Source organism: Eptatretus burgeri, chromosome 16 (assembly GCF_056783735.1).
Source record: "Eptatretus burgeri isolate ZD-2024b chromosome 16, Ebu_testis_v1, whole genome shotgun sequence".
Classification (NCBI taxonomy): domain Eukaryota; kingdom Metazoa; phylum Chordata; class Myxini; order Myxiniformes; family Myxinidae; genus Eptatretus; species Eptatretus burgeri.
This window is the reverse complement of record NC_140976.1, coordinates 59653140-59680520: the sequence shown is the minus strand read 5'-3', so window position 1 is coordinate 59680520 and position 27381 is coordinate 59653140. Positions and strand designations below refer to the sequence as shown.

Below are 27381 nucleotides of genomic sequence, written 5' to 3'. Positions count from 1 at the left end.
AGGAAGGAAAACAGGAAATTTGAAGGAGGTGGGTTTGGGGTGGATTAACGGGGGTAGTATAGATCAAGATTTTGGACGGGGGAAGATATGACATGGTGTTGAACAGCTGTTTTGAACACCTGGAGGGAGGAGTGGGATTGAAGAGAGTGTGGGAGTTTGTTCCAGAGGTGGGAAAAAAGAGGAATGAAAGAGTGAAGGTGAGCAGTGATTCTTTATTTTGGCAGTTTCACCAGAAGGGGTTTTTTGGCGGACCTTGAATGCCCTGAGGAAATATAGGGGGGGGGGCATCACAGACAGAGCAGGGGAGGGGCAAAGCCAAAGAGGAGATCGTAGAAGACAGAAAGACCACTAGCCTGCCTCCAGTGAGAGAGTGGGAGTCCCAAAGACTAAGCTTTACCGCAGAACATACCAATGATCCGAAAAACGTTGGTTTCCACAGCGTGAAGTCAAGATAGGTGTGAGGCAGGAGCACCACCCCAGAGGGGGGAGCAGTACTCCATCAGATTGTGGATGAAAGCCTTTAAGTGGTTTGAAGCTCAGGTGTGCCAAGGAAGGACTTTACATGACATAGGATGCCCATTCAGCGACTGGCTTTGGAGGCCAGCTTGGAGATGTGGCTCTCCTAGGAAAGATCTCCACCAGAAGGCACTTGCCTTCTGGTTTTTTTTTTTGTTTGCCTTGGTGGGAACAATTGTTTGGGTGGAAGACAGGCTTTTGTTCTTTGCAGACTATGCGGTTTTACTATGCGAGACATAAACTTTGGCTGATTACAGCCAGAGGGTGTGAATAGCATATATATATATATATATATATATATATATATATATATATATATATATATATATATATATATATATATATATGTATGTATGTATATATATATTTTTTTTCGAAATGAAACATATGCATTTGTATGTTTGTGTGGCTTCATCTCCTGAGTCCCTGTAGTCCCTGTCTTATATTATTCCATTGTTAAGGCCTACTTACTCTTTTTCAGTCGTTGTCACCTGCTGTATGTGTAACAAGGAAAATATGGACCATGGACCACCCTGTACTTGATGTGTAAAGGTTAAATCGACCCATATTCCAATGCTCATGGTGATATATTGCACTGTTGTATTATAAATCCTCATCGTGGGATGTTCTTTATTTCTTTGGACTTGCATATTTTCTTTAGAAATGGTCATATTTTATTGCATTTTTTGGACGACACAAATACAGTTCAGTAAAAGCTATACTTCATCTGCTGATCAATAGGGAGGGGAAGAGAGGGATTACTGTATATTCAAAATATTCAGTCTGCTGCAGTCTGTGTATATACTGTATTCTGGTTGACTTTTTTTACATGAATGAAATGCAACATAACATCCAACTAAGTTTGACTTCGTTGGATGTTATGTAACTTGTGCATTCGTATATTTGTTTGGTCTCTTTTGAGATTGCCAGGATTGAGCAAATTTTCATTTGTTTCTCATAAATTTGGGACTGCAATGTGTGACCCACAGGACTGCGTGGCCTTATGATGGCTGTGATGTTGTCATCTCTCATGAGCTCCTTGACGTCAATCTTTAACAGTGCCAGCACATTATTCACTATGGATATCTACACAAGAATTCGACCGAAGGCCTCGGAGAGAGAACAGATGATCGTGGGACGGTACTAGTTACTATTAATTCCTACATTTGCATGTTTTTTTTATTTCTACACATAGGTTTACTTGGAAATGTATTACGAACTCTTCATCCAGGGAACATAATGTAAACGAGACGACAGAGAATCAACAGGTAAATAAGGGTTTATTTGAGCATCTGTCTAAAAAAACCATTTTAATACTTTGCCTTGTCATGAGTTGTGTCCACAGTGACACCATCCTCATGTTGAGTGAAGGCACAAAATAAACACATATTCTGAAAGCTTCCCTGACCATTTGCCACCAGGCTTTTGAAGAATGAACTGACAGATTTGTTCTCCAAGTGGTTCTGGCAAAATAAACCAGAGCGTAGTCGATGGCACTCCATCACAAATCCCCGTGCTTCTCACCTAAAGCAAAGTTGAGAGATGGCATGAAGTTCCACCAGGAATGACCCAATGTCAAATTTTGAGTTTAATTTTTTTCCTTCTTTCAACCCCTGTGACCTGAGGTCCCCACCCCCTGTGGCATGAACCAGGGGTCGTCACACTCCACATGTTTCGATTTTCCCACCGATCACATCATGTGCCTTCTGGTTGAATGATTTGCATTAGCAGGAACGATCATCTGGGTGGCAGATGGACAGTTATTCTGCGCGGATTATGCAGTTTTACCGTGTGAGACATAATCCGCAGCGATGCTCACCATAACAGTCAGGAGGTGCGTCTGATATATAAATGACAAATGTGGTCATCATTGGTTGGATATTTATTGGTATGCCATCTCTATCAGAGCAAATAACTCTGAAATCTGGATTGGTGGCTCCGTTTGATGTTTAACTGATGTTGACCATATAATCTTTGTCTGTTTGACAGAGTCACTGTGCTGAGGCCTCTGTGTTTGAGGCAACGCTTTGGTATGGGATTGTGTACAATGGGGATCAGCGGAGTGCTCATCACACTCCACATGTTTTGAGCCAGAGACACACACAGAGACACACACACAGAGACACACACACAGAGACACACACACAGAGACACACACACAGAGACACACACACAGAGACACACACACAGAGACACACACACAGAGACACACACACAGAGACACACACACAGAGACACACACACACAGACACACACAGAGACACACACAGAGACACACACAGAGACACACACAGAGACACACACAGAGACACACACAGAGACACACACAGAGACACACACAGAGACACACACAGAGACACACACAGAGACACACACAGAGACACACACAGAGACACACACAGAGACACACACAGAGACACACACACAGAGACACACACAGAGACACACACAGACACACACACAGACACAGACACAGACACAGACACAGACACACACACACACAGACACACACACATGCCACCAACCTATCTGCGATGTGAGAGCAACAGGCCTTGTGCTTCTGCCTCATCACAGGAGATGTTAATCATGTTGAGAGGTTTATGTCCCACAGAATCCAGCCCATAGGGTTGAGCTTCCTACATAGGTCTTGTTGGTTTTGAATAATTCTGTTTTTTTCAAGGAATGATTTGTAAAGATGGAGGGTACCATGTCTGTGGCTGTATTTGGATTCCAGCTTTGCTATATGATCATCCAGGAGAGATCAAGGCTGATGGTGAAGTTGGCAAGCTAAAGAGCCAGGAGTGGCTGACCATGAAAACAGAAAGGTCAGTTAATTTGATGATGCTTCTGGAGGGGCTGCATGGGAGCATGAAATTTGCTAGAAATAAAAATAAGTTCCATACATCAGACCAGAATGTAATCGAATACAGATCAGTGGAGAGTGATGCAGCTGTCAGTGACAGAGAGCTAAGCAGCTATCACATAGTTACTCTCTATTAACGGAGAAGGATGTAAGCCTGGTGTTGGCTTCGCGATTTGGGTGGTGGCTTGGGATCCTGGCGTCCTGAGCTTGAACCCCGTTGATGGCTGAATTAACACCAGGTGGGGTTGGCTCAGCCTGTCATCCTTCTGAGGTCGGCAAAATGAGTACCAGTGTACTGCTTTAGGGGCACAGCATCAGCGGCACAGCCGTGCACCAACAAAATGATAACTACCCGGCAGCAAAGCTGCCATATGGAAGAAAATGAAGAAGTGGAGTAGGATACTGTATGATGATTTGTAATTATCTTCAAAAAGGAAGAGGGTATTTTCAAAAGCAATGGAGAGGTCCTTTATCTAGAGAAGGAACAAGGCTGAGTCCTGGTAGCATTCCAACCTCCACTGGTATGTGGGAGCATTCCTTGTCTGCATTTACCTCCTTGGTCCCTTTAATCTGCCTACTCTTCTGCTTTTCATCGATGTGTCTCTACTAAAGCTGCCCATCAAAATATTACTGCCAAGTGTGCTTGGAATTTTGTTGTGCTGCATGGTATATAGTGTTGTCTGTGTTGGAATCCATGTGATGTAAAGAGAAACTATGAAATCTCCTTATTTTAAACATTGAATGGTGCTGCTTGTCTCTGATAATGTTTTTTAGTGTCTTTATCTTGGTACTCATTGGTATCAGCATCGCATGGATCCCAATCGTCCAAGAAGCTCAAAGTGGACAGCTTTTTGACTACATCCAGTCCATAACCAGCTACCTCGGTCCCCCTATTGCCGCTGTCTTCTTGCTCGCTATCTTTGTTAAACGCGTTAATGAAGCGGTGAGTCAACAAGAGAGATATTTTAATCATAAAAGTGTTGGATTTCCCAACAAATATTGCAGGCCTATCAATAATTATTTGTAAAATTGTAAAATTTTACAAATTATTATTTGTAAAAAAATTTGTAAAAAATAAAATTTTAAAGTGTACATGATGTCTTTTTTATAAAAACAAGGAAATACGCAGTAAAAAGTAACTTTGCCAAATTTAACCTGCACTGCATTTCCACCTTAACATTGCAGCTGACCCCAGATACTGGTTATTGTCTAACTTGCTAATCTGTCGATTCTGATTTGGCCATCCCACCTTGGATACATTATTCCTTCTGACAAGGTAGTGGATGGATGTCCTGAATCACAAGGAAGAGCTTAGGGCCATCCCTCTGGATATCTCTCGAGCCTTTCATAATAATTAATGTCTGTCATCCAGTAAGTTGTCTTCATTTTGCATTTTGGGCCCCCTGCTCAAGTGGTTGGTTGATTTTTCTCCATGAGCGGAAAGAGCTGGTGGCCCTTGATGGTGTCTCTTCCCATGATCTTTCCCTTCAGACTGGGGTTCCACAAAGCGGCGTCTTCGGACCTATATTATTTTTGATCTACTCTTATATCAATGATCATTCTGATTCTTTTGAAAACCAACTATACCATTTTGCTGATGACTCTACCCTATGCAGACCAACACATCGCATTTCTAAAAGGCTGGCTGCTGCTGAATCTCTTTCATCAGACCTGCACAAGTTAAGCCGCTGGTCAATTTCTTGGAATGTGATGTTCATCACTGGCAAGTCGCATGCTCTCACACTCTATCTATCCACAAGGATCAGCAACCAAATTATCCAATTCACTTCCCTGAACAGCCAATGGAAGAGCTGCAGTCTCAGGAAATGTTAGGCCTCATGATCTGCTGTAACTGCATGATCTGTTAGGCCTCATGATCATGATCTTTCATGGGAGGATGATATCACCAAGCATCAAAGTTTTCAAGTTTCACATCGCTCGACTTTTGTCACATTTTGTTGTTACAGCCTGAATTTAAAATGGATGAAATTTAAATTTTTTGTCACTGATCTCCACTAAATACCCCATAATGACAAAGTGAAAACATATTTTTCGAATTTTTGACAAAATTAAAAATGAAGAGCTGAAATGTTGCATCAATAAGTATTCAACCTCTGTTATGACACTCCAATTTGAGTTCAGGTGCATCCAGTTTCCTTTGATCATCCTTGAGATGTCTGTCCACCTTGATTTGAGTCCACCTGTGGGTAATTCAATTGATTGGACATGATTTACAAAGAAATACACCTTTCTGCATCAGGTCCACATTTGCAGTGCATGTCAAAGCAGAAACTCGACCATGAAGTCCAAGGAACTGTCCGTAGAACTCCGAGATAGAATTGTCAGGAGGCATAGATCTGGGTAAGAGTATAAAACAATTTCTAGAGTGTTGAAATTTCCAAAGAGCACAGTGAGCTCCATCATTAGAAAACGGAAAGACTATGGAACCCCCCAGACTCTTCTTTGTGCTGGCCATCCGACCAAACTGAGCAACCAGGCAAGAAGGACCTTGGTCATGAAGGTGACCAAATACCCAATGACTACTCTTACAGAACTACAGAGTTCCTAGGCTGAGATGGGAGAACCTGCCAGAAGGACAACAATCTCGGCTTTATGGGAGAGTAGCCACTCCTGAGAAAAAAGCACATGACAGCATGCCTTGAGTTTGCAAAAAGACTCGTGAAAGACTGAGAGCATGAGGCAAAAGATTCTGTGGTCTAGTGAGACGAAAATGGAACTATTTGGCCTGAATACAAAGCACTACATCTGGTGGAAACCAAGCACAGCTCATCACACATCTAACACCATCCCCACCATGAAGCATGGTGGTGGCAGCATCATGCTCCAGGGATGCTTTTCAGTGGCAGGGACTGGGAGACTTGTAAGGATAGAGGGACCAATGAATGGAGCCAAATAAAGGTAAATCCTTGAGGAGAATCTGCTTCAGAGTGCAAAAGACCTTAGACTGGGGTGAGGATTTACATTCCAATGGGACAATTACCCCAAGCATTCAGTCTAAGCAACACCAGAATGGCTTCAGAACAAGAACGTGAAAGCCATTGAGTTCCCCATCCAAAGCCCAAACTTGAATCCCATTGAGAATCTGTCAAAAGACTTGAAGATTGCTGTTCACCGACACTCCCCATCCACCTTGATGGAGCTTGAGCAAATCTGCAAGGAAGAATGTGAGAAAATCTCCAAATCCAGATGTGTAAAGCTGATACAGACGTACCAAGAAGACCCAAAGCTGTAATCACTGCCAAAAGCACTTCTTCAAAGTATCGTCTCAGGGGGTGAATACTTATTGATGCAAAACATTTCAGCTTTTCATTATCAATTAATTTGTAATCATTTCTAGAAACACGTTTTGACTTTGTCATTGTGGGGTATTTTGTGTGGATCAGTCACAATTTTTTTTAAAGTTAATCCAGTTTTTAATTCAGACTGTAACACAACAAAATATGGTAAAAGTTGAGGGGTGTGAATACTTTCTGAAGGCACTGTATGTGTACATATGTATCTCAAAACACCTCCTGACTTGGTGGAGCAGCAAAGCACAGAACCCGTCTCACAACAGCCAAAATTGCACAACTTGTGAGCAACACTGTTCATCTGCCACCCAACACATTGTCTTTATAACTGCTGCACACCAAACAACACTCTTCTTCTTCTTCTTCTTCTTCTTCTTCTTCTTCGCCAGGTAACTATCATTTGTTGGGGGCACGGCTGTGCCGCTGATGCAATACCCCTATTACCAGTTCACTGGTGCTCATTTCGCTGACTTCGGAAGGATGTCAGGCTGAGTCAACCCCACCTGGTGTAAATTCAGTAACCAACAGGGCTCAAACTCAGGACCCTAAGATCCCAAGCCAACCACCCTAATTGCGATGCCAACACCAGGCCGAACACACAACCCTAACTGCTGCACACCAAATTGGAAGTGGAATGCGGTTGGAAATATAAAAAAGAAACAATAAATTGCTCTTCCGACCTAATAATGGTAACAGCATGAAATGACGTCATGCTGCGCATGCGCACCACATCGCCTCCAAAGCCAGATGGCTTCCGTCGGCGCACTCATATCAATTAGAAACTGAGATTTACAGGTCACAAATAAAAGGCAGTGGAGCCATCGACCATGGTTTCACTCTTGTTATGAGCTCTTCAGGATGGCACATCACACAATCATTTATTTGTGACCACTATAAAATTCTATAACCACACTCAGTGGAGTAATTGTTAGAGTATCCACTCTGAGTCTGGGAGGTTAGTGGTTTAAACCCCGGCAGAGTCAGACCAAAGACTTTCTTTAAAAAAAAATAATTAAAAGGTACGTGCTGCTTCCTTGCTTGACACTCAGCATATAAAAAGGATAGAACATGAATAAACAATGCTGGGAAGGTAATGGCACACCACCCAGCATAATCCCAACCTGCCTGCAATGACAGAGCAACAGACCTTGTGCTTCTACATCGTCAAAGGAAATTCTGATAATTTTGAGAGCTTTAAATTCCACAGAATCCAGGAGAGACACTTGATGCTGGAGTGCCAGCCCATAACGGACAGAGAGCAGTAATCCATTGAGCTGCTGACAAAGACCTTGTCGACTGTGAGGAGCTCTGATTTGCTCTGATTTTCCCATGAAAGACTTAGATCAATGGAGGATGAATTTTTTTAAAATAACAAAGCATCAGTTGAACCAATGCCTTGTTAATTATAAGAAGGCAGTTTCCATTTCTTACTTCTGATATTGGCAATGAAGTTTTCTGGTGCCTCTTTGCACAGCCTGTTCCTCCTTCCATAAAACATCCATTGCTTGGCACGATACAGGCCTTATGACTCTGCTATGCTATGCTCCAAAGCACAGCACCACAGAGGTGACTCCAGCCCATGCCTTGCAAAGATCGTCAAAATGGTTGCACGAATTTCCACCAATATGAAAATAAATGGGCTCAGCAGTTCAATTAGAGGTCAATTCTTTGTTATGTGGAGCACGTTGGCTACAGGTACATGATGGGTTACAAGTCAGGCCGTGCCACACAGAGCTGCAGCACAATGACAGGAATCAACAATGATGCCGTTCCACCTGTTGAACTCTCTCTCCCACCCAATCATAAAACGGATGAATATGTAATAATCTTACCTCCCTCCTCTACCCCCATTCCCCTTTTCCATATGTGCATCCGTAATATGTTTGTGGCCTGTTTGAACCGATGAAGGAGGAACCTTCTGTAGTAGGATGCCACTATTTGAGTATGGTGACATTGTATACAGGTAGTGTTGGGCTTGTGGACTTATTAATACACGCTGATATTCTGTTGACACAGTTGGTTTTGTCCATTTGTTTTTCAGGGTGCATTTTGGGGCCTCCTTTTGGGATTACTTGTTGGATTGGCTCGGTTGGTCACAGAGTTCGCTTACAGCAAGGGAAGTTGTGCCATAAAAACAAACTGCCCGACGATCATTTGTGGTGTTCATTATCTGTACTTTGCCATCATTCTTTTCGTCATAACCTGCATCATCACCGTGGTGGTTTCACTGATGACAGCACCTATTGATGACAAACATGTATGTATTGCATAATTCCCTTGCTGTGCCCTGCAAAAGAGACACATCGGTATATTTTAGACATCAAAGTTTGATTCCATCCTATTTCCTCATCACAGTGGAACACTAGGAAGGAAAGATCCTCAAATTAGGAAATTATTTAGTTTGATATGAAAGTGTAACTCGTTATTTTGTGTGGTTGTGTATTAATTTGTTTAATCATAGACAGATGAGCAGAGCCCAGGTTATGAATGTAATGGCTGTGTTAAGAGAGAGTTGAGATATGATTGTTTCATCGGAATTACAACTAAGCATGGGATCATTTCATTCCCCGAGTGTTAAAGCGTGTGTTTCTTGTATCTGTGTAGCTGCATCGCTTGTGTTGGACAATGCGGCACAGCAAGGAGCCCCGTGTGGACCTGGATGCACAGGAGGACATACCATGCCAGCAACATGAAGACACGATGAACTCAGGATGTGAAGACAAATCTCACGGTATTTATTCCAACGGTGCATGTTGGCCACACACCATCCTGGTCCACAAACACATTTGGAGAGGTAGCTTGGAAAATTGTATCTGCTCTATGCTGACAGCATGGATTGAGACCCTATTCCAAGGGAACTATAGTCAATACATGTTGAAAATGGAATAATATTCTTGTGTCAATGGTGATACAGTGTGACATACATATCCTACAGGGGTTGAGGTTAGCGGCATTAGCAATTGCTTTGTGCAGTCTGTGAATAACCGGAGATTATCAAGTTGTTTTTCTCTCTGTCTGCTCTTTTGTTAATCTCCAGACTTGAATTTTTTTTTTGATGTTTCATCATTTCTCTTTGTCTCCTTTGCACTTCTTGGGGCTGTGTTTCCTATCATTTCTCTTTCAGGTGGTACATTTTCTTACCGTATTGTTCTTGGTAATTTATAGCAAGGTGAGTAAGGGAAAACGTTTTTTGCTTGCTTTCTTCATGCTGATGTACAAATTTGATTTGATGACCTATTGAGCTTTTTACATCCAAGGCTTCTCCAACAGTTGTAGTTTCGTGCACATGACTCGATACGATCAGGCTACCACCTACCTTCATGTCTTGCACTTAGTCTAGGAATGTTCTGTCTTTGATAGAACATTTTATGAAAAGTAAACAGTTTTCTCCTTCTGGTTTCCAGGCCATTGTAAAATACTGCAACTCTATAAAATATTGCCACTGCCAGCTGGTTTATGTTTTTCAATTTTTTACTTGTGGTAAAGTAAATTTTTAACACAACTGAAAACTAGTCTTTAAAGCCCCAATAAGTGCAAAGAAAACTAGAGAGTTCATAGAACACTTCACCCCACACTGTCTTGAAAAACAATGACATGGGCAGGATCTATAAGCGGCAAATTTGATTGGTGGGGATGACGTTAAATGCCAAATATTTTGCCCAAGTACTGCTAAACGGAAGGGTTTTGAAAGTGCCACAAAGGTGATTTGTGTTCTAAAGTGAGTGTTCAAGTGTCCACTTCAATAGATATAAAATAAAGATTTTAAAAGTCAAAGAAAAAATACATTTTGGAAGTTTACCGCGTTTGATGCAACGTCTTTGACTCCGCCTTATTTAACACACGACATTAGTTATTCCTGCCTGGTGGTTATGTCCTTTATGACATCCCTAAAAAAAGAAATTTCCTGTTTGTAATGATTTTCCATTTTGTTTCACTGCCAGATAGGCAGACAGAGTAAATAAATTATCTCATTCTTCTCTGCACATGCACGATTGGGATGAATTCAGTCAAAGTACTGTTCAACTGCAGAGTTCGTTTTCCGATTCATGTTCAAAATATAACATTCAATTGAAATTAAGTTGTTCCTCGATCATAAACTGATGTTTGTAGGCAGACAGACGGACAGACAGAAGTGAATCAATTGCTTAAGCCCGCTTTGTGCTTCGCGTATGCGGGATAACAAGATGGAGCATTAAATAATGTAAATCCTCACTGAGGATCCCCATTGTTTAATGCAGTGGATATGGTACATAGATTACGACAGATATAGATTATAGTACAATAGATACAGACGTGACCATATAGATTACAGTAGATCTTGGAATCAGTGCACGGTATATTTTTGACATCACAGTAGATTAGATGACAATAGATCTTCTCTATCAGCTTCATGTTTTTCTTCCAACGTTATGGTATTTCCATAATCAATATCGTGCCTCATGCACACTTCATCAACCCTATTGATAGGTTTGCTCCACGGTTTAGGATTGTAAGCCTCATCTAATCTTTTATTCAAGTTTGTTCCTGGACCACAGAAAGAATACCCTGGTAGATGTAATTCCTCTGGTATTCCAGTAGTTGTAAATTTACCTCCTGATAAAAACTTTTGTATATCTCCCCCACGTTTGTGTTTTGGGAATTCACTCTTTTTTGAGCCACACACCGAACATGTACCTTTTTGTATAACCCTATTATTTTTACTTTTAACACACGAGATATTTTTACTCTTGGTTTTCTTTTTACATTTTAGACAATAACGCATTTATTTTTGAGAAAAATTCCTACAGAGTGCGAAAACCTTTTTAGTTTCCAACATGCACATTTGGATCTTTATATAAAACATAAAGAATCCTCAGAAATGTCTTCACCCTCTCCTCCATTTATTTAAGAAAAAAAATGTAAAACTTTAATTAAAGTCAATCACACCAACATCATCAATAATATAATCTTTTCCTTCTTTCTCTTCTTTATCTCCACTTTCTCGTTTATATCTTCTCCCTGAAACCGATGTTAATAGTCTTGACACAAATATTTCTTATAGACTTGTCAATTATTTATTTTCCTCCTCGGTGCTTATGTCAGGTCAGGTTCGATCTGTGACCTGCTACAGGTACCATGTAAACCTGTACTAACCTGTTCCATGGACGGGTTGTCGGCGACTAAACCGTCTCCCCCACCAGGTTTTCTGGTGAGGAGGGTGTTTAGATATGGACACCCAGCAGGATTAAAAACAAAACCTGCCAAAGGGCGGAGGAGCTCTTTGTGAGCCAACGGCCATCCATATCTAGTGCCCAACTGTGTCTGCGGACGTCCTCCTGCAGTTGGGTCACTTCTTTTTAGGAGGTTGGTGGCAGGATTTGCACTCCGGCCACCGTAAAACCCTTCATTCCGCAAAACGCAAAAACGCAAAAAAATATGAAAACCCACTCCGTGGGAGTACCTCCTGTGCAGCTTCCCTTCGCAGGGCAGCTCACCAGATGACGGGATTGGGGAAAAGCCTTCGGGACCCCCAATCTTTGATGATAGGAGGGAAACCATGGGGTAACATCCCTGGGTCAGATTGCAGGAGAGTGTGTCGGAGTGGTGCTGAGGTGTCGTCCACCAGACGGCGGTCTCCTTGGGTTAACCTGAGGCGGTCCCTTTGGGTGGGTGCCTGGAATGTCCTTTCCCTAAGAGAGGATGATCACCTGTCTCTGTTATCATCTGAGCTCAAGCGTTTGGACATCGGGATTGCAGCTCTCTCTGAGGTTCGGAGATCGGATTGCGGCGAGATAATGGTGGGTGGCGAGATTGGTCTGGTCGCTCTGATGGTTACCATACCCAAGGAGTTGCTGTAGCTGTGTCCAATAAGCTGACCCCAATGATAATTGAGGTAACACCGGTCAACGAGCGTATTATGAGATTAAGGATTCATCACTCCTTAGGTGTCATTTCCCTGGTCTCTGTTTATGCTCCGACTGAGGCGAGTGTTCTCACCGTGAAGGATGCATTCTACGCCACACTCGAGTCTGTGGTTGATCAGTGCCCCAGACGAGATACACTTCTAGTCTTGGGGGATTTCAATGCATCGACTGGAACTGATAGGGATGGTTATGAGGTGTGTGTTGGTCCCCATGGGTCAGGAACTATGAACCAGAATAGCACTAAGTTCCTTGACTTTGCAAGAAGTCATGGACTTAGGGTGGCTGGTTCATGGTTTCACCGCCCACAAGCTTCACTGGACTTGGTCTTCCAACGCTGGCGGTGTGGCAAAGGAGATTGACCATGTCCTCATTGACGGTCATTGGAGGATGATCCAGAACTGCAGGGTCTACCGGAGTGCTCAGTTCCTCAATACTGACCACAGGCTTGTTGTAGCAACTCTAAAGCTGCAACTTAAGTCCTGGAGAATGGTACCATCCCAGCCTAGGCTGGATGTTGCCAAGCTCAGGGATGAGAGAGTAGCTGAGGAGTTTGCGAACAGGCTGAGTGGACACTTGGGGGGGTCTGGGTGCTTTGGGGGGTCCCGAAGAGTTGTGGAACGCCTTCAAGACCACCGTCCTTGATGTTGCCGATGGATGCCTTGGAGCTCACCGCAGGGCAAAGAAGAATTTTGTCTCTCAAGGGACACTGGATACCATTGACCAGAGTCGCAGGGCCAGGCTGAATGGCAGAGCTGAGCTGTTCAGGGAGCTGAGGGGTAAAACTGTACGTGCACTGAGGGTGGACAAGGAGGCCTATGTGCGAGGAATCTGTGAGGGGGTAGAGCATCACCTGTGGACAGGTGATTCTCGTCCCGCTTACAGGGGAATTCGCGCATTACGTTCATCCAAGCCCATCCCTCGGAGCACTGCAGTTCGAGCAGAGAGTGGTAGGCTCTTGACAGAGGAGTCTGAAGTGAAGGCCCGCTGGGCCGGTTACTTTGAGCGGTTGTACCGGGCTGATCCCCCAGCTGTCGAGTTGGACATCAAGGGTGTTACAATCCCTGTTACTGACCCTCGAATCAACTGTGGACCACCTTCGCTTGTGGAAACACGGGCTGCGGTGAACCAGTTGAAATGGGGCAAAGCTCCAGGGATCTGTGGCATCCATGCCGAACTTCTCAAGGCTGGTGGAAATGCTGCACTCGTGTCGTTGCATGCAGTTTTGTGCTCTGCCTGGAACACAGGCATCATCCCAACTGACTGGAAGAGGGGCCTTGTTGTCCCTCTCTGGAAAGGGAAGGGTGATCGCCAAGACTGCAACAACTACTGAGGGGTGACGCTGCTCCCAGTGCTGGGCAAGGTCTTTGCTCGGATAATTCTTGATAGGGTTCGCCACCATCTGCTTGAGCACCAGCGTCCAGAGCAGTCAGGCTTTACACCAAAGAGGTCAACAATTGAACGTATCCTTGCTCTTTGGGTTCTCATCAAATGCAGGTGAGAGTTTCAACAAGGGCTGCTTGCAGCCTATGTTGATCTCTGTAAAGCGTTCGATTCAGTGAATCGGGATGTCCTCTGGAGGATTCTTGGTCTTCGTGGGGTGCCACCAAAACTGATCGATCTGATGTCTGAACTCTACTCTGGTACTGAGAGTGCTGTGAAGTGTGGTGGTACCATCTCTGACTTATTTCCAGTTGTTACTGGAGTTCGTCAGGGATGTGTACTTGCCCCCACACTTTTCAGCACTTGTATGGACTGGATTTTAGGGAGGATGTCGGAGAGATCAAGTTGCGGTGCATCGTTTGGGAATGTCAAGATCTCGGACCTTGATTTTGCAGATGATGCAGTCATCTTTGCAGAGACTTTAGACATCCTCTTGGGGGCCCTTGAGGTTCTGAATGAGGAGTCGGAGCCGTTTCTTGGGTCAGAACTAAGATCCAGGCTTTCGGTGACATCTTGGATGCTGCTGTCCTTTCTGTGTCTGTTTGTGGTGAGGATGTTGAGGTCGTGGAGAGATTCACTTACCTTGGCAGTGATATTCATGTCTCTGCTGGCTGCGAGTCAGAGGTCAATAGACGTCTGGGTCGGGCCTGGGGAGTCATGGATTCACTGGATCATGGGGTGTGGCGCCGTGGGTACCTGTGCGGGAGGACGAAAGTCCGAGTCTTCAGGTCCTTGGTACTTCCAGTCTTGCTCTATGGGTGCGAGACTTGGACTCTGACCAAGGATCTGAGACGGAGACTTAATTCCTTTGGTACCAGGTCTCTTCGGAGAATCCTTGGCTATCGCTGGTCGGATTTTGTGTCCAACGAGCGGTTGCTGAGAGAGACTCGGATGAGATTTTTTACCTGTATAGTCCGTGAGCATCAGTTGCGGCTGTATGGACATGTGGCTCGTTTTCCTGACGCTGATCCTGCTCACCAGATTCTCTCAGCGAGTTAGTCTCATGAGTGGAGGAGGCCAGTGGGCCGACCACGTGCCTCATGGTTGCAACAGGTTGACCATCATCTCAAGGAGATGGGGATGGGCCTGGCATCTGCCTGGGGGATGGCCAGGCGGAGGCCCCTGGAGTACCGGCGGAAAGTGGATGCAGCGACGCGCTGTTCTGGCACATGCTCCCATACCTGACCTGACTCCTCAGTGCGTTGAGATTTATTTCTTTTCTGTAATACCCCCAATCTTTTTCTTATCTCACTGGTTTCCATATTTTTATATTTATGTATTCTCTCTCTTTCCTCCCTCTCCCTCTCCTCCTCTCTCTTCTCACTTGCCTCCTTCTCTATCTTCTCCCTTGCCTCCTTCTCTCTCTTCTCCCTTGCCTCCTTCTCTCTCTTCTCCCTCTCCTCCTTCTCGTCATTCTCGTCATTCTCTCTCTTCTCCTTCTCCTCCTTCTCTCTTCTCCCTCTCCTCCTTCTCTCTCTTCTCCCTCTCCTCCTTCTCTCTCTTCTCCTTTTCCTCCTTCTCTCTCTTCTCCTTCTTCTTTGTCTCAGTTTCTTCAACTCTTTCCTCGTCCTTTACTATCGTTGAATCACTTTCACCCCATAGAATATAATACATGTATTCATCAGGATTTCTTGTTATTCCTGTATCCAAAATATTTTTTTTTTACAACAGGAAACCAATAAAATTTCTTCTGGATTTCTAAAAGAGCCTTGCATTTTCTTAACTTTATAATTTTTATTCATTATTTAACATTTTAATTAAATCCAAAGTTGTTGGTTTATCAACATCAGTATAAAGCCAATCTTTTATTGAAAGTGCATTATTATGTTGTAGAACTAAACATATTTATTAAAATACCGAATACCCTTTTCTTGAAGGTATGCTTGGACACAGAAATGATAATTTTCCTGAAGCCTTCTTGCTGTCATTTATGCATTAGAAGTATATGACAGATTAATACAATGACAGGAAATACCTCCCCATCTTCCCATCGTTAAATCATTTTGTATTTCCTTACTTATTATATATAATACTGTTCTTTGTGTTTTCATGATATAAACTATGGCAAAACCATAATTGATTTTACCCTTATTAAATTTTTTTTTGTGTGTATACTTTGTCGAGGCTCGTATGAGAGCTAACACACAACGCACATCAAGGGGGGCACGAGCCAGGAGGGGAAGGAGTGGGAGGGACAAAATAGTGGGGAACAGAGACATTTGGAGATCTGTGGAAGGGAGAGGGATGGGACGGGGAACATGGGGAATAGAAGATGGACATTACAGGGACTTTCAGGAAGGAAAGCAGGTAATTTGAAGGAGGTGGGCTTGGGTGGATTATCGGGGGTAGAAAAGATCGAGGATTTGGCTGGGGGTGTCGGTGGTGGTGAACAGCTGTTTTGAAGGCCTGGAGGGAAGAATGGGAATGAATAGAGTGAGGGAGTTTATTCCAAAGGCGGGAAAAAAGAGGAATGAAAGAGTGAAGGTGAGCAGTGATTCGTGATTTTGGTAGTTTTACCAGAAGGGGGTTGTTGGCGGACCTTGAGCGCCCTGCGGAAATGTGGTGGGGACAAATCGCAGAGAGAGCAGGGGGGAGAGGCTGGAGAGGAGATGGTAGAAGACAGAAAGACCACCGACAAACCTGCAGTGATTGAGTGAGAGGCCCAAAGACTCAGCCTCATTGCGGGAGATGCTAATGAACCGAAATGCCTTGGTTTCTACAGCGTGAAGCCGAGAAAGGTGGGAGGCAGGAGCACCAGCCCAGAGGGGAGAGCAGTACTCCATCAGGCTGCGGACAAAAGCTTTGTAAGTGGTCAGGAGCTCAGGTGGGCCGAGGAAGGACCTTGCACGACGGAGGATTCCCAGTCGGAGACTGGCTTTGGAGGTGAGGTTTGAAATGTGGCTTTCCCAGGAAAGGTCATGGCAGATAGTGAGACCCAGAAGCTTGAAAGAAAGGACTTCTTCCAGAGGATTGTTGAGAAAGTGGATGGGGGGGGGGTTCTAAACGGTCCTTTCGAAGAGACATAGTGAGAGTGAGATTTGTCCGGATTGAAAGACATGTTCCACGTGTTGGACCATTTTGTGATTTTATCCAGATCAGCAGTGAACGAAGAAGCTGCTGCTTGTCGGTCTGAGGGATGACCGATGGTACGGCAGAGGGTGGAGTCATCAGCAAAGAGATATAGAGGATTTTCCAGAGAGTCGGAGAGATCATTGATGAAAACCAGAAAAAGAACAGGGCCCAGAACGCTTCCTTGAGGAACTCCAGCCTGGACAGCAAGGGGGGGGGGGGATGAAAGAACTCCATTTAGGGCTACACGTTGACTGCGACAGGAGAGGAAGTCTGCGAGCAATGAGTGGAGAATGGAGATGGCCTTGGATACCATAGGAAGAGAGTTTGGTGAGCAGGGCATGGTGCCAGACTGTGTCAAAAGCACGTGATATATCGAGGGATACGGCTCAGATTTCCTGTCTGGCATTGAGGACCTCCATCCATTGTTGGGAGAGCAGAAGCAGCATGTCCATGGTAGAGTGACCTGGTCTGAAACCAAATTGATGATCAGAAATCAAGCCATTGGAGAAGAGGAAGGATTTGATGTCTGAAGCGATGATGGATTCCATAACCTTGCTGATGATTGGGAGAAGGCTGATTGGTCTGTATTTGCAGGGATCTGTTTTTGCACCTTTTTTGTGCAGGGCAGTGATGTTTGCTGATTTCCAAGCAGATGGCCTTGAGCAAATGAGAGGGTGAATAGAACAGAGAGAGGGTGAGCAAGAGCAGAAGAGCAGGTTTTGAGGACACGTGGGCTGATGCCATCTGGACCGGTTGCAGAATTTGAGTCGAGGTTTGACAGCAAGCTCTCCACCTTGTCAGGAGAAAAGGACACAGAGTCCAGGGACAGTTAGGTGCGACTGGGTAAGGTGGGTAGAGAAAGTGATGGGTTTTGGACACAAGATTTAGCTGCAAACACCGAGTTTAGGCATTCAGCTTTTTCATGAGCGGTATCAGCAGTGCTGCCATTTGAGGTAAGGGAGGGGATGGAGGGTAGCATACACCAGAAACAGATATGATTCGATGCCTCCAGGATTTTGAGGAGGGAGAGAGGTTTGAGAGTTCAGACTTGAGATGAGAAAGATGTTGTTTTCTGGCTCTCCTGAGGGTAGATACACACTTGTTCCGAGCTTTATGGAAGGAACTGAGATTGCCCTCAGTTGGGTTTGCTTTCCATGAGGCAAAGGCAAGTTGTTTCAGGACAACTGCCTCACCACAAGCTTCATTGAACCAAGGGTGGGAGGAAGGGTAGGACAACTGAAGACTAGAGGGGATAAATCTGTGCATGAGGGAGAGCAAGTTTCTTTGAAAGAATTCCCAGGATGAGTTGATGTTGGAGAAAGTAGAGATAGGAGACCAGTTTATAAGTTTGAGGGCTGCTTGGAGACCCTGCCAGTCGGCTTGAGTGAAATGCCAGACTCGATGGCGGTGAAGAAGTTCTCTGATAATAGCCAGAGAGATGTCCACTTTGACAAGGACGTGGTCAGAAGAACCAATTGGATCTGAGGAAGAGCAGCAGATATTGTCAGGGAAATTTGTCAAAATCAGATCCAGAAGAGATAGAGTACCATTGGTTGAGATCAGAGTAGGGAAGTTGACAGATTGAGTCAGTCCCAATGAGTCGCAGAAAGCTTTTGCTGAGATGTTTTATTTGTTGTTTGCTAATCGTGCTTCCACAAAACTCATTCTCGGCACCAAGTGGATAATATTCTTCCTTACAAGACTGATTTAATTGTTCCAGGTCTTCTAGGTTAATTTTAAATGACCAATTATACCCTAAGTCATTCATATCATATCCCCATTGTTGTATGCTCATTCAAACGATACGCCCTTCTTTATAAAATGTTATTTTAATTGGAACTGTTATTTCTGTATGACCTGGAGATAAAATCAACACTTCTGTATCTTTGGAATACACAGCCGTTTTATATTAGGATATATTTTGTGATAAATCACTTGATCTCACCAAGTCATTCGCGTCAGTCGGGCTTGGATAATGTATTAATTTTTTTCGCATTTTTTATATTAATATTTTTTGCTATACTATATTTCTGTCATTCAGCCTGTACCTTTGTCTAATAATTTGATAAATCAATATCCAGTTCTTGGGATACACCAAAGATAGAACCATCTTTACCACCTTAAGTCATTTATATTAGATTAAAAATAATGGTATTAAAAAATTTATTTTTGTTGAGTTGAAATAACACATAGAGACATAATTGACCACAACACTTGGAATTTAATTCTTGGACTTGAAATGTTTGATAAACACCATTCTACAAGAATTGTATTACTTCAACAGGTGGTGGAAAACCAAAACTATCAAAATATTATTTGTCTTGACTATTAAAAATACAAACCCAATGAGAATCGTTCCCATTATTATCTTCTAATTCATAATAATATTATTTGTATGTTTAGAAAAGTTTGTTAATTCATCTCTCATACAAATAACCACATTATGAATTTTTAATTTCTTACAATATTTGACAAGTTGTAAATTTGATGTTGTGTTCTTTCCAAATTCTTTAAACCACTCATCAATGCTCATTTATTTATTTGAAAGATATAATCCATTACCCCGTTTAGTTAATTTTATACCTGCTTGTGCGATAGAAGAAAGCATATCTCCAACTAACAATCTCGCTTTATCAGGCAGACCTTCAAGTTTTTCAGCAAAATCTACAATTACACCACTTCCACTAATTTGTTTCTCCAACTCTTTGTTATGTCTTTCCAATTATTTTGAGGCCGGAGTTGAGCCTTCCTTTCGTTGGCAGTTTTCACCGTTGCTGAAATACCACCCGTCAATGCTCCAGCCGCACTTAAACCAGCAAATAAAGGAATTAGAAATGGGAGAAATCCTCCACTCGTCTCTCTTATTGAATATTTCTTCAACATTGGTTTTGACATTTTAATTTTAAGTGAGCCAGTATAGTTCAAGATTTTCACCTGTTCTTTTGTGAGCAAAACATCAATTCTTACTGCTCCTTTTCTCTGAATTGTATTAACGTTAATCATATAAGGCTTTTGATTTTGAATACAAGATGATAGTTTATGAAGATTGATTCGATTAACATATACCCCAGTTGGCACTTTCTCCTCATTTATTTATCAAAAACAATTATGTGAGACTTATCATAACACCATTATCTGTATTAATCTGTAATTCTGTTTCTTCCAAAAGCAAACGATATGTATCAACTTCTTCACTCTCTCCTCTTTCAATGTATAGGGAAGTATCCACTCGATTGCACTTTATAGTTTCCTTTTGAGCACTCAGGTCAATCGCATGGATTATATACAGACTTTTAAATGCTGTCAAATCCAAAATAGGATCTTTATTTCCATTGCTTTCACACACCTTTTGGTAAGACTTGTATGCTTCAGCATAATCATTTTTTTCCCAATTAATTTCCAATCTATCTCGTGGATAAAGTGTTCCATCCAGAGAAACGCGGTTGTTTCACCTGAGCATTATCACTCAATGTATTATTCTTATCAGTAGCAGTTTTACCATCTGTTTTTTTTAATGAGCCATAGATATCGTGGCTTTCCTTCCAGAACACCCAAATTCCACGTGTAAGTGGTTTGGTTCAGTTTAACGTGTTGGCATCTTCTTTTAAGGTATGATACATTGAAGGCTTTCTTTGAGTTAAGTCTTCTATTCAACATCTCTTCTGTTTTAAGATGAGGAGTATGTTCACCAATATACCAACGAATTTCATCAATTAGAAATTTATTCTGATCAGCAAAAGCATTAGCCACACCAAAAAGCAATCTATTTTCATTATCATTCCTTTGCAGTTGAAATCTAATTTTAAGACCATACAGAACTTTATCATGATCACAAAATCCAAATATACCTTCAAGAGGAACTGCCGCAGTAAAACTATTTCCTGCTTTTGCATTATCATTACGCATTGCCTTTCTTTGACTATAACCATGGTCTGTGTTTGTTCCAGTTGACATATCAGGAATAAAACCTTCGACAGCCCCCTTTCCTATTCTATCACTAAATGAATACAGTGTAAATTTCATCATTTCAGATGCAGCAGAGACATAATCAACCGCTTCAACTTCTTGTGTTCCAATGTACAAACGAACACTATCAAACATTTTCCAGAAGAAATCATTTACGAGTGTAGCGTTTGTGTTAGTCGCAGCCTTAGTGAATCTAATTTTACACGACAAGAAACTTTCGGCAAGATTCAAATAAGTTTGTTGATTCTTTATTTCAAAACTTTTTGTTCCATTTGCATTCCAGTCTGTTCCAGTTATTGCATTTAACTTGAAGTAGTCTTCTTTTTTTAGGAGAGTTTGAGATGACAATGGTATCATCCAAATCATAGATACTATCAATACTTCCATACTTGTATTTATTTAGGAAAAAGATGTCAAAATTTTTGAAACCCTGACCCAAGTATTTTAATTATTTTCTGTCATTCTTGGGGAGACAACTGAGTTTTGCCTTTCTTCATTTATTTTCTTGCTTGTAATTTGAGATTCCTTTTGGGCATCTTTAATCCTCTTTATAGCACCCGCTACATGTCCCACAGCAGAAGTAGTTGAACCAATTAGGTCTTTATGTTTAAGAATAGTTGAACCCATACCCATGAGAGTATCAATTATCCCATCTCCTTTTTTTCTAAATTGATGTCCTACACCCCTTTGTCTCATAGGTTTATAGTATCCTCTACCAAGATACATACCCTCACCCTTATAATTTGGGGAAAGGAACATCCCATCTCCTGTAATTATTTTATATTTTCTCAACTCATGTTTTCTCACAATAAACATCGTATTTATTTTTTGGAAAACTTCACGTAATGGATATAATTTCTCCATTAAAATATGATGGATATAATTTCTCCATTAAAATAAATCATGCGATTATCTTGGTCGGTTATCCTAAAATTTACTCTGTATATGGTTTTTCCTGACACAGGTAGAGAAACCAGATTTTTGGGCTCCATATTGAATTTATAACCAATTGGGGTTGAGTATGCGCTGAATGAAAATATTGTATTTGTTCTTATTCCATCATTATAAGCGCCATCAATCAAATCACAGTGAATTAATACCGAATTTATGCCTGAGGATATTTGAATGACATTATCACTGTAAAACGTCCCATTAGTTTCAATCTTTTTTGAGAAGAAACCCAATAACTCTCTAAATGAATTATCAATTGTGAAATCAACCTTGTTTTTTTTTTTAAGTTTAATCGTTGATTTTGAAGTATTTTTTTTGAATATCTATAACAATATATTTTGGTTCATCACCCTGTTCTTTCATAAGAAGAGCAATCTCAGAAGATATTTGAGAAATCTCGTATGCTCCGGGTGAAACTGTTATCATGTTGTATCCACTTCCCGGATTATAACTAAACTTGTCATTTTTCTCGGTGATATTAAATAAGGTATTATAAGTTTCCATGGACAATAAAGACGCCTCATATTCTTTTGTTGCGTCAAGTTGTAGTGGGTATGGGGATAAAGATGTGTGGTCACTTGTTGTGAAATTAAAACTAAGGATTGTGCTTCTCATCTTATTTAATATGAGATAAATGTCTTTGTATTGACATTTATTAATTATTTTCATGTTCATCAACTGGTCTAAAATGGCTGATGCTTCATTAAAACAATTGTTATTTCCAGCCTTCTTACTACCTAACAGCAATAACAGTCTACTAACTATTTGTGATAGGTCATTTGGAAGAAAAATAACACTTAAACCATGGCTACTTAAAGCCTGAATAATGTTTCTCCTTCTCATTCTTCCTACTTTTCACAGATAGACTCACCTTATAATTAAGAGAGTCCAGCAGATCAATATATGCTATATCATCCTTATTTTTCATAGCTAATGGTTTATCAAAATACTTTGATTCACCCCTCACAGTTGAACCTTGTTTTCCATCTTTTGTTAGAAGAAACATTAATCTCGGAGTTAATTTAACAGGGGGTTGAGCAGAACTCAAGAACCTTTCTTCATCATTAAATATCAATACCTTTTCTTGAACAAGATGAAATATTGCTGGTTGTTTTGTTGGAATGAGTCCTGCTATTGTTTTTGGATCTGCTGAATATTCATTGTTTTGAAAAGCATTCACAATATAATCAGGGGGTTGATTAATCTCTTCCAGTTGTTGAAATAATCCTTCATCATCATATTCTAATTCTCCTATCTGCTCTAATTCTTCCTCCGTCATTTGACTGAAATCTTTTAACATTTTAAGTTTTTTTCGGAGTATATTCTATTGTGGGATGGTGGAAACATCTATAATTTTTTCTTGGGAAGTTTTTAAAAGTGGTATAAAAAAATTCTCGTTTTCTTTTAAGCTTCTTCACCCGTTAGTTTCTGTTTGCGTTTCTTCTTTGTGTCTTCCTGTTGTTTTACAACTTTTGAAACCAATTCTTGATGCTCCTGAAATCTTCTTGCTCTTTCTTTCGCATCCATTTATTTATTGAAAAATATCATTTAATGAATTGTAAAGATCAACAGGGAAATTTTCCTTTTCTTCGTCATTAAAGTAGATGTGTTCAAATAAATCCTTTTCTTTAAAAGTTTCATCAAATTCTTTATTAACATTAATACGAGTTGTAATTTCTTCTTCACTAAAACTTGTATCTCTGCTTTTCATATTGTTGTGGTTACCAAATTCGCAAACCACCATTCAGGTCCCTTAGGTGAGGTATCTCGGTAAGTGCATGTGTAGTTAGGCCCAAACCCGTTGTCTAGTGGGAATACATGTCATTTATGCGTGCTGCGACTCTTCAGGATAGCCGTTTTTCTTTTGCTATCTTTATTTTGGACCAATCGCCATGATTACCACCACAATCACAACATCAACCACCAACCACAACGCCGCTTCACCACAACCGCCACGACCTTCCCGTCACACTTCGCAACCGTAGCATCGCCACCGTTCTTGCCCTGCTGTGGGTACCGGTGTTGGACTCGTGCAGGGCGCGCGTCGAACAGCGTGTACAAAATCACGGATTTTGTGCTTCAAAAACGGATCAAAAACGACACGCCCACTTTTTGCCGTCCAATCGGTGAGCGAGGGCGATTGGCCCAGTGGCCCCAGGGCGATCGATATATGCAAATTTATGGATCAAAAAGCCTTCACGCCCACTTTTTCTCGGGCCAATGGGGAGCGAGGTGAAAGGTCCGAAGGGAGGGGTCAAAGATGAGAGGGCGAAGCTACGGGGCGGCTAAAAGGACCGTGTTCGTCAGTCCAGTCAGAGTCGTGAGGCGGAGAGTAGGAGAGCAGGAGTGTCGGAAACAGAGAGTCAAGACTTCGCGGGCGGTGGAGCTGCTCGTCGTGTGCGTTGGAGTCGGAACGGAGGGGACGGAGCTGTGGAAAGGCGGCGACACCAGACGAGGGGGTGCTCGCGTCGTGCAGGAAGCTGCACCCGAGGGAGGCCGACAGCGCGACCTGGCCGAGGTGGAGACGCTCGTCGCGGGATAATAAAGATCCTCTATACCCCGAACATCAGCAACCCCCTCCTGTTTCCCCCCGCGCTGAGATAGTGCGACCAAGGGGGCCCCTTTCCCACCCCCTACCAGACGCTGTCCGCGAGGCCCGCGGAGTTGAGGCACCATCGCCGCTCCGCGTCTCATCACCAGACGGGTAGGCCGACCCGGTCTCGGCCTCAGGCCCGCCTCATCCTTGAGGGTATTTCTTTTCCTTGGTTTTGGGTATGTGTTGTCGGCGCCGTCTGTGAAGTAGAATTGTATAAGTGTTGCCGTGTGCTCGGTAGTCGGTATTAGCTCTGCATTGTGTTTTCGCTTTTATATTTGCTTTTTCTGTAAATGGAATTGTGTTTTTCTTTTCTGTGTGCTTTTGGTGGAATTGTATATGTGTGCTTCCCGTGTGCCGCGAATAAATGTGCTTTGTGTTGAACTGTTTCCCGCTTCGCTTCGTCATTTCTCCCATTGAATCCTCATCTTACTTCACGTAAAGGGTTGGTAGTGGGCTGAATACGCCCGATAGTGTCGAACCGTCGAGGTCGACGATAACACCGCTCGGTTATTCTGATAGTACGGAACGGGTCGCTTAAGTGGCCCGTGTCCGAAGTCGACCTGCGGCGAGGTGCGATCGCCCGGTCTACCCTCCGCGTGGGTACTTAGGTAGGTCGGGTCGGCGAGCAACCCTATCCCACGCGGGGGCTGATTGGCTCGATCGCGGTGAGACCGAAAGGTCCACCCGTGACTGGTTCCCGGCGTTAGTCCGAGAGGGTCACGACTGGATTGTCCGTCCGGTGGGCGACGTGCCGCGATTCGAGTTACGTGGCCGTCAGCACGCCGGCGGGCGCAAATCCGCAACACTGGTGTCAGGAGTGGGATACAAATTCATCGCCCTCCTCGCGGCACTGGTATCGGAGAACAGGAAAACGGGCTCTCCTATCTCCGGCTAAATTCACGGGAATCGGTCCAGGGGTGAGAGAAGCGACCCCCGATTCCCTCCAAATTACGAGCGAGTTAAATTCCCTTCACGAGAAGCAAGATGGCGTCTCAAGGCGAGCGGGAGCCGGGGGTATTAGAAATGGATGTAGAATGTGTAGAATCCATTGTCCAGGATGGAATCCCCGAGCAGGAAATGTTGATTGTGCAGGAACACGGACTCGCCCAACTGAACCCAGAGCCCGAAATGGGTGCGGCAGCGGCCGCAGTGTATGACACCTCCCCCCCCCTCTCCACCAAAACCCTTCCCCAACCCTTGCCGAAACGGCTCAGCTGAGTGCATCCGACATGGCCCAGCTATGCGCCATGCTGGCGGCAATGAACGAAAAGATGAATGCGAAAATGATCGAAAAAATGGATGCGAATATGAAAAACGAAATGAAAGGCATGAATGAAAAGATGGATACAAATACAAATGAAGTGAAAACGACGATGGATGCGAATACACAGCAAATGAAAAAAGAAATGAAAGAACTACGGGGTGAGACGCAGAACATGGGCCGATGCCTGCAGGCGGGCATGAAGGCCGTGACCAGGGAGCTGGGAATGGCGACTCCACGTGTGGGAGCAAACGAGCTGGAAGGGGGTGCAGCTGCTGACAGGCCCGCGGTGGAGGCGGGTAAAAAAATAATTCAGGGGGCGTGTTGGGCGAGGGTCGTGACAGAGGAATCGACGGTGACCAAAAGGGAAAAATTAAATGGGGAGACCAAAACGTGTGAGACGAGACACGAGGTGACGACAAAGGAAATAATAATAGTTGAGACACGGGAGATAGAGGGTGAATTGGACGGGGTAAGTGACGCACACACACACACGGAGGTAGTGGAGGATAATGGGGGTGAGCTGGCGGACTGGGGAGAGACCCAGTGCGAGCACCTGGATGGCCTCCTCCAGGAACGAGGGGAGGGAGTATGCCCCCTTGAGGCGAGTCACGACCAGGTGAGTTCGGTCGTGCTTTGCGAGGTTGAGGGGACGGGTGCTGTGAACGGGTGCACGGAAAGCTTGGGGGGTATAGAGGCCCCGGAGACCCTTGTGGGGACACGAATCCCCAGTGTGGTTGTCCCTGTGTGTGTGGTGCAGGGTGTGAGTGCGTCCCCGTGTGTGGAAGCGACCCCGTGTGTGAGTGGTGTGGTGTCGATGGTGCCGGAGTACGTGCTTCCCAGCACGCCGTGTGTAAAAGGGGCACCGCAAGTGAGTGAGGCACCGCGGGTGAGTTCCCCCGCGTGTGTGAGTGAGGCACGGAGTGTGGATGAGGAACCGCGGTTGAGTTCCCCCGCGTGTGTGGATGAGGCACCGCGGTTAAGTGCCCCCGCGTGTATGAGTGAGGCACGGAGTGTGGATGAGGCACCGCGGTTGAGTGCCCCCGCGTGTGTGGATGAGGCACGGAGTGCGAGTGAGGCACCGCGGGTGAGTGCCCCGCACGCGTGAGTGAACGGCCGTGTGCAAGGTCGCTGTGTGCAAGGGAGACCGTGTGTGTGAGAGAGCGGTATGAGAGGGAGATGTCGGTTGGCATGCGGGAGCACGCAGCCGCGTCTCCCGGTGTGAGTTTAATGGTGTGGACTGTGTGCGTCGTTACACGCAGGTATGCGTGTGTGGAATGGAGACGGAGACGGCGACAGAGGAACGAAAGCCGAGTAGCGGCTGTAGTTGTTTCGGGGACCGTGCCGGGTTCACCCAGCAGTGAGCACGCGGTTCGTGCTGTGCAACGCACGAGACCGCCACGTGCTCGCTTGCGAGAGTGAAGTCCCGGTCCGGAAACGCACGCGGTGGATTTGCCGATCCCGCGGACGGACAAAGTTTAGGCAGGTAAACGGATTTGGAC

At 43.8% G+C, this 27381-nt stretch overlaps 1 protein-coding gene across 2 annotated transcripts in view; it reads left to right on the top strand.

Annotated features, from left to right (window-relative positions):
* Positions 1-27381, top strand: part of LOC147011142 (sodium/glucose cotransporter 1-like) — a 144886-nt gene that overhangs the window by 82496 nt on the left and 35009 nt on the right. For both annotated transcript variants that reach the window (XR_015052450.1, XM_085859830.1), the window contains exons 11-14: positions 1506-1656; positions 4154-4322; positions 8732-8947; positions 9295-9421. Coding sequence is in view for 1 of the 2 variants with exons in the window: in XM_085859830.1 (XP_085715956.1) it covers positions 1506-1656; positions 4154-4322; positions 8732-8947; positions 9295-9421 (663 nt within the window). In the remaining variant the exon portion in view is untranslated. The remainder of the gene's footprint in view (positions 1-1505; positions 1657-4153; positions 4323-8731; positions 8948-9294; positions 9422-27381) is intronic.